General features: G+C 34.7%; 1 protein-coding gene across 1 annotated transcript; it reads right to left on the bottom strand.

Annotated features, from left to right (window-relative positions):
• Positions 1-2655: 2655 nt before the first annotated feature.
• Positions 2656-3117, bottom strand: LOC145099122 (uncharacterized). Its single transcript, XM_079036707.1, has one exon. It carries the CDS (start codon positions 3115-3117, stop codon positions 2656-2658), a length of 462 nt encoding a protein of 153 aa, XP_078892833.1.
• Between the last annotated feature and the right edge of the window lie 5690 nt (positions 3118-8807).

An 8807-nucleotide genomic window follows, 5' to 3' on the forward strand; every position in this document is an offset into this window, starting at 1 on the left:
GTCAAGTCTGAGTTAATGCATTCAACAAAGTAGTCAAGATATAAATGAAGAGTGAAGTTAATGATCAAGGTAAAGACAACAGATGAAGAACAAAAAGAATGTTTTAGAAAAATGATTTGAAAAAGAATGAAAGGCGAAGTAAACTAGAATATTTCTATATTTGTTGAACAATTTGTCACTTGATTTAATATTGAAAGCTCCTTTAAATAGGCGAACTGATTACATCGTACTAACTAAATATAAACATAGGACCAGATAATAGAGATATTTCTGACACTCTGATTATCTAGGTTTAACAAAAGAGACTAAGTTCTATGACATGTTCAATCAAGCTAAATGACAAATACAATTAATTAAGACGGACAAAAGACTGATTATACACATTATCATTTTGGATACTACATCCATTCTAGAATGCCTTCACAACGTTCAGAATGTCTTCCTTCTTCGGATGCAAGGTTCTCTTCAAACTACACACTGACTCCGCGCCATCTTCTATTTCAGAACTGAGGCTGACTTTGGAATTGTCATAAGGTTAGAGATTGCTAGAAGTTCACTTTCAGGTTCCAACAAGTTCTTGTGGCTGAAAACGAGATGAAGGTTGAGAGTATTTCCCTAGAGTATATGCTAGTGAAATGAATGAGGAACAAGGAAGATATTTCGAGATTATGAAGGAGGAGAGAGGAGAAGAAGATAAGGAGACAAAACTAGAATAGCTTGTGAGGGGATGTGAGATTAAGTGATGTGATCTTGTCTTGCTAATTGCTTGGGTGGTTGCTTAGAGATAGGGTTAGTTAACTAATGAACTACTAGTTAGTTAGTTAGTTAGTTAGAAGTTCTAGTTATGGAGACGGAAGGTGTTAATCTCGAAAATTAAGAGAGGGATTAAGAAACATTCTTAGTAAAATGTCTTAAGTGATTAAGCACTTGTTAGTTAAGTTGGCACTTCTCACAACAATTTCTTTTATCTTAACTGATTTAGACACCATATTCCTTACATGAAATCACTTTAAGTCATGACCCATAACTAGTCATCCACTATATAATAATACATATGTACAAATACATACATGTATACCTAGTATAAAATAATAATGTAGTTTTTGTATATTTGAACTTAAATGTTTATGTTTTATTCTTTTTATTCAAAAACACTTAAATACATTCTAATTATTCCTTATAATAATTCATTTTATATTTTTATTTATTTAAATATAAAATTTATTGACCAAGGTATAATTTCGTGACATTTAACCGGTTAACCATATCGGTAAACACGGTTTGTCACTTTGGTTCGTATATTTGTCAAATTTAGATCCTTTGCAACTATTAAGAACATGTTTTACATAGAACGTGACTTACTCATCAACTGGAGACATCTTGATATAGAACTTAAGTTTGTTGCATTCAAATGACGTTATATGCTAATTTTCACAAACCGATGATGGTTCGTAGTCGTATGTCGTAACGAAATTTATCATAAGTTACTTGTTTTATATTTCGCAAGAACTTATCTAAATAAAACATTTTAAATTCCTTCAGCCATTTTTGAAAAAAATATCCATATTGCTTAATAATCAAAACATAGTATCGTACGATCGTTCCTATTTTTGCTAATTGTTACATCCCCCCCCCCCCCTCCTCTGTTAAATGAATTTCGCCCCGAAATTCAACTTGTAGACAGTATATAACAAAACAATTAAGGGTATATATTTTTCATCTGATCCTCGCGTTCCCAGGTGTATTCTGGTCCTTGAAGAGAGTTCCAACGAACTTTCATGATAGGAATACGACTTTGTTTTAAACGCTTCACTTCTCGATCCATAATTTCCACAGGTTCTTGAACGAAGTGGAGTTTTGTGCCCTATTTTATCTTGTCGGGAGGTATTATGTTGGTGTCGTCGGACAGACACTTTTTCAGGTTGGATACATGGAATATTTCGTGTACTTTGCTCAGTTCTTGAGGTAGCTATAGTCGATACGCAACAGGACCAATTCTGTCAAGAATTTCCAAAGGTCCAATGTATCTTGGGTTAAGCTTTCCTCTTTTGCCAATTTGAATCATACCCTTCCAGGGCAAGATATTTTGCATCACTTGATCTCCAACTTGGAATTCTACAGGTTTACGCCTTGTATCAACATAACTTTTTTGACGGTCATGCGCTACCTTAAGTCGATCCATGATTTGAATGATCTTCTCGGTTGTTTCATGGATTATCTATGGCCCAGTACGCAGCATGTCATTTGTGTGTGCTTGAGCCAGTTGGGTATCCCCGGCCTCTGCCCAACATATAGTAGATCGAGATTTGCATCCGTGTATAGCTTCAAATGATGTTTCTCTCAGGCTGGTGTGATAACTATTATTATAGGAAAACTCAATCAACGGTAAATGAGTATCCCAAGAATTTTCAAGGTTAGTTACATAAGATCCTAGCATATCTTCTAGGGTCTGGATAATTCATTCACAAGATCCCAGGAATTTGTAAAGTGATTGTCAGAACCTTGATGTGAGCCTACTATCCCTATCCGAGATAATAGAGGTTGGCACTCCATGAAGTTTGACAATTTCCCTGAGATATGTTCTTGTCAGCTTTTCCATTTTGTCGGTTTCCTTGATTGGTAGGAAATGGGCAGACTTAATTAATCTATCAACCACTACCCAAATAGTGTCATAACCACTAGGAGTGTTCGGAACTTTGTGATAAAGTCCATTGTAATTTGCTCCGATTTCCACTTGCGAATCTCAGTTTTTTGCAGTAATCCTAAGGGATTTTGATGCTCTGCCTTGACTTTAGAGCAAGTCAGGCATTTGCCCACAAAAGTGGCAATCTCAGCCTTCATATTAGGCCACCAATAAAATTTCTTCAGATCTAGATACATCTTCTCGGATCCAGGATGTACATAATACCTTGATTTGTTAGCTTCGTCCATGACTAAGCTTCTAATGTTACCAAACTTTGGTGTCCAGATTCTGTTCAAGAAATAACGAGTTCCATCCTCTTTAAGCTCGAAATGTTTATCAATTCCCCGTAAATCTTCTTCTCCAACATTCTTCTCTTTTAGAGAATTTGGTTGAGCTTCACAAATCTGGGTATTAAGGTTTGAATGGATGGTCATAGTTATTCTTTTACTCGCCACGTTTTCTTATGCTCTTTACGACTTAAAGCATCAGCTACAACATTTGATTTTCCAGGATGATATCGAATCTCGCATTCATAATCATTCAATAACTCAATCCATATTCTTTGCCTCATATTTAGTTATTTTTGATCAAATATGTGTTGGAGACTCTTATGGTTGGTAAAAATGATACATTTCGTTCCATATAAGTAGTACCTCCAAATCTTCAAGGCAAAGACTACTGCTCCCTAACTTATTTGGTATATACTTGACCCGGCCCGACATGGTCCATTTGGGTTGCACTTCACCCAAACGATTTATGGATAATTTTATGAGAATTGTATACTTACGATTTATTAATATATTATAAGTTATAATATATTAATATGAAGTCATGTTATTTAATTAGTTTTAGTCTTAAATTAATTATGAATTAATTTAGAGATTAAAACAAGACTGATTAAATTATGGGCTATTATATTTTATATAGTGTGGGCTAATACTCATTTGATAATGGGCTAGGCTAATATGAAAGTCCATGGATGATCCATGGAGCTTTTAACCTATGGATCCTTGGAAAGGAAAAGACAAGGGTTATTAGGGTTTCACCCTAACAATGCACACTATATAAAGAAGCATATGATGCAAGAAATATGGCCTAAGGGTAGACACTAGTAGTGTAAGACTTAGAGGTGGCCGATTCCACAAGAAAGTATACTACTCTCTCAAAGTTTTCCAAGTGTTTGTGGTGATTTGTGATTCCATTTGAGGCATTCACACTATTGGTGCTTGGCTCTCAAACTCCAAACCATCAACCATCATTAAAAGGGATGTATTTCTACTACTACTTTTATGATTCATAATCCTTATGCTATGCTAGTTAGGAAGAAACCTTGGAAGTTATTATTTGCATGTATTTTAGAAGAAAACATAGATCCAAGGTTTATTAGGGTTGCATGCACACTTAGGAAGTGTTAGATTGCTCAAGACCCAACAGTGGTATCAGAGCCTAGGCTTGTTTTCTTGAATACTTGATGCAGATTGCTGAAAATCGAAGTTTATGTGCTGTCTGCACAGCAGACTCGCCGAGTCCATGAAGGGACTCGACGAGTCCAAGACAAAATTCATCCAACTCGGCGAGTTGGTTCATGCACTCGGCGAGTTGGAACCCCAGACAACATATCTTCGAGTTTTGGTGCTGGAATTGGTCTAGAATCATTACCTTAAACTGTTTTGGACTCATAAAACCTGTTTTTGATGTGGTAATGATGATGGTGGACCAATTTCAAAGTTATAATCAAAATTTCAAGTTTATATGTGTTCATATGATTCTTGAAATTGTTGATGTGGATGTTCATGTTCATATGAGTTTTGTTAGATCATAGGAATTATTTGCAAATTGTTTGTTAGTTAATTCTTGATCTTAAAGTCTTTTAATGGAATTCATAATTTGTCCTCAAGTGATGGAATTCCAAAAGTTTTTTCTTTTAAATGTTTTTTTAAGAAGTCATAAGTTACACTTTAGAAGAGTTTTTCTAATAAATTCTTTTGGGGACTTCATAACTTGTCCTCAAGTTATGGATTTCCAAGAGACTCTTCATTAAAAGTATTAAACACTTAATTAAAACTCATAACTTGTCCTCAAGTTATGGATTTCCAAGAGTCTCACACAAACTTTAATTCCATACCCTAGAAGTTTTAAAAGTTAAATTCTACCCTTATACTATTATAAGATTAATGGTTAGTTATATATATATATATATATATATATATATATATATATATATATATATATATATATATATATATATAATGTATAAGAACAAGTCGTTTTACCGTTAGTAGGCCTCATTCACGAAGCCGGTCTATAAGGTGGGTATAAGGTTGTTGCCTATAAAATGGCAACTTAATGGGTGTCCACTCTCACCCACCGCTTGCTTGATCGGTGGAGGGTTGTTAGCCGAACGGTTAGGACAATGACTTTAAATCCTCATTAAAAGTATAATGATTATTATAAAGTAACTAAATATTTTTTATTTAATTCCCAATCTTAGTTACTTTAGGAAAAATGTGAATTTGGTGCTAGCCCATGGAATTCACACTTTGTACCTTACCAAGTCGTTGGTGGAGCGTGTGTGGTTAACCGGCACACTAACTTGGACTAGTAAGGATCACGAAGGGTGACTTAATGTTTGTCATAGATCAATGGAGCGTGTGTGGTTAACCGGCACATTGATTGGGTGATAATATTAAGGGTACCAAGTGAATTGGTATGGTTATTCACACCTTGTTTTGTGATCCTCGGCATCCCAGTCACAAAATTTGAGAGGGCACACTCGAGATTGAAACATGCCATTGAAAGGTTCAATGAATATCAAAAGATCTAGGAATTTCAAATCCAATTAAAACCTAATAAATTATTTCGTTTTTCATGGTGGAAATTGGTGAATCATCATTCGCCTACATTCAAATATTTTATAGCTTGGATTACGACATCCCTATTCCAAATAATAAAATATTGTGTTGGGTCCTAGCCTTAATATTTCATATTGGGTGTTATATTAAGGACTTTGAATCAACTAACTTGTTTTTCTCCCATTATAGATGTCTGGTTTAGACAACAATGATCTTCCCAAATCTCTTGAAGATGGTGTCCCTCAACATCATGCTTCACTTCCTCCACCTCCTCCAATTATTCTCCCTCACCCACAAGTTCTTGAAAAGTTTAAAATCACTCAATCCCTATTGGCAAGCATAGTCTATGTGTACTCACATTTTGGAGATAAAGTCGCATATTGACAAGTTGGGAGAGTTGGGTGTCAAGGTCCCGTGAAAGTTGGATGTTCAATCAGTTTCTTAGTAACATAGTGAGTCTCTTTGGGACTACTATGAGGCAGACTATGACATGACCCTTAATGATGTTATCTATTTGCTTGGTGTTGTGGAATCATCAATGATTTGGAACACCAGTAAAGCAAATTTGATTAAAAGAACAACTTCCCAAGTCTTAAATGGACATTGACAATGGTAGCATTGGATATCTACAAAAGGATTTCTCTTCCCAATGGAAAGGGATCGGCCATAGTCAACTCGGTTGACCAAATGGTAAAGAGAAAGGCTAAGTCTGAGATAGTCTCATGTGCCATTACCAAAGGGTCCATGTGTTTTGTTGTCAAAGGAAGGGGCATTGGTTGCGAAGCTGCCCTATTCACCTGAAAGGTCATAAGGTTGATCAAGTCAAGAGGTTTGACTCTACTTCGGGTAAAGTCCACTGTCTAACTCTATTAAGTTCCTATTTGGAGATTCTTATTACATAATGTGAATGGGTCACATGCTGATGTTTTTATAAATCAAAGAAAAGATAGGAAGCTTAAAGTAAGTATATGTTGATTCTGATTGCAAAGGTGGGTTTCGATCGCATAGTTCGGCAATCAGAATTTTGAGTTGTTGCTTAAGAGTTATAATATATTGCTTATGAATAGATAACAACAAGGTTTTCATGTGGATTGTAAGGATAAGTTTTTCCGCAAAGTTTTAAAATAAAAGAAAAAAGGGGTTTTAATTTTATTTATTTTAAAAAATATCCTTACAATGGCATCTGTGGAAAAATTGTTGCTTATTTGTTTCCAGTAATAGCAATATTGGAAAGTGGATTTGATTCTTTCATTTGTGGTAGTGTCTGAATTTACCAAATGAAGAAAGTTTTTCATCACCCAAGTTTCAATTGGACAGAAACTTGGAATCATACAAGTTGTATTGTATGATGAATGAGAATTTTCATCTTTGAAAATTAAGACTAATTCTTTGATCACATGTATATGTGAGTCAATTGAAGGAATAAGGAATTAGGCACACTGGGTGTGCGCTGGTCAAGGTCCACCACAAAGATTGATTTGTCATGATTTACTGAAGATTAGTAAATATGATTATACTTATAAGGTTAAGTATAATTCTGTAACATTGGAAAGGTTACAATGTATGACAAAACAAATGAGAAGAATAAAATTAGGTGGAAAGATAAAAGTTTCTCAAATCTGAAAGGATGGGAGAGTACTTTAGTATCATATTTCATGATCATCTTAATGATTATGAAACCATATCACAAATTCATACTCTAAGGACGTCTTAGTGCATTGTTATGGCTAAGAAGAGAGGTCATGAGTTGTTGGATTGGTTAAAATCAAGAAGATGAGTCATATTTCGTTCCAAAACAATTCTTAGAGTCATACTCCAAGATTGTAACCTAGAGTGACATAAAGGAAGATTTATTAACACTAGTCAAATGTAAGAGTAAAATGTTTTCTACTCTTGTACATTTGAGATTTGCAACCTATCGTGTTGACATAATTCTTGTTTCTATATCTACTTCAAATAAGTTGAATTTGCATGTGAGTTATCAGAGTTCAACTTGGAAGCATTGGTGGGCCTTGTGCTACCAAGGTGACAAGAAACTAAGATTGAACAAGTTTAATCCACGTAAGGCTGAATTTGTCACTAACCTTATCTTGTGATTATGGTTTTGACAAATTCACATGGATAGGAACTCATACACTATAAAATCTAAGTGCCATAAGGCTTCTCTCCGATTCATGAAAATGATGGTGAGGAAACGCTTTCACTAAGTAGATTTTACGTAGATATCAATTGTGTTATTTGCATTTTCAAAAGTCGTTAGTGGAGCGCGTGTGGTTAACCGGCACACTAACATGGACTTGTGAGAAATGGAAAAGGTCTAAGAAATTGACACTATGATTACGGCATCCTTTTTCATAGTTCTTGAAATTGCTTAGACACACATGTGAGCTATCTAAGAAAGGGTGTATGAATCTAAATTTCAGAAGTCCAGCAGATATCTGGAAATATGTCAGAGCTAGTGGGAGCATAAGTGTTATGCTGATAATCATCATGTTAGTGGGAGCACGATTATTACGCTTAGTGTTGCAAGTTAGCAATGTTAATTATAGAAAACAAAGTTTCAATTCATGAAGTTGCAGGGGTTGAAAAGTTGTTTTGCTATAATTAAGGGAGAGGAAATTATACTTCGTTTCAATTCTAAAGCTTAGATTGAGATTTTAATCATCTTTAGTCAAGAATATATATGTATGAATTTTATGTTGGAATGGTTCGACTTAAGGAAATTCTATATATATTGCGTTTTCAAAACTCGATTATGATTACGGCATCCCTCTTGATAGTTAAATTTTGAAAACATGGCAAATAAAAAATATTGTAGCAAAAGACTGGTCTAGTATCATGTCTTTATGTCAAACATCATGAATCATGTCCCATATGCTTCGGATATAGGATCGATTGCATGTGCTATAATATTCATCTTTTCTAAATTTTCCAAATGCTTAAGGCATTGAGAAGGGAAAAGTATAGAACTGGATATGACTAAAGTGATTAAGCAATTGTCGAGGACAAATCTGAGGTTCGCCAAACATTGGTTGCTCAGGGATAGTTGGAAGTATGATGTAAGTTGTCGGAAAGGACCATATTGACATATTCTGAAAAGAAGTAACTCCGTGGAAAAGTCTCCATAGGTGGAAGTTATTCAATCTATGTAGGATTAGAAAACCTTAATGCAAGAAGGATGTTCAAAGCAATGTACTTTGAATATGAGACTTCCGTTCCATAGAAGTTGACCTTCTTTGGAATACTCTGTAATGACTGGTGACAAGGTTTTG

Source organism: Lactuca serriola, chromosome 4, assembly GCF_051521515.1.
Source record: "Lactuca serriola cultivar US96UC23 chromosome 4, Lser_US96UC23_V15, whole genome shotgun sequence".
NCBI classification, from domain to species: domain Eukaryota; kingdom Viridiplantae; phylum Streptophyta; class Magnoliopsida; order Asterales; family Asteraceae; genus Lactuca; species Lactuca serriola.

Bases quoted from the DNA above. Each gene is read 5' to 3' on its own strand.
- LOC145099122 (XM_079036707.1), bottom strand. From the start codon at position 3,117: ATGACCATCCATTCAAACCTTAATACCCAGATTTGTGAAGCTCAACCA.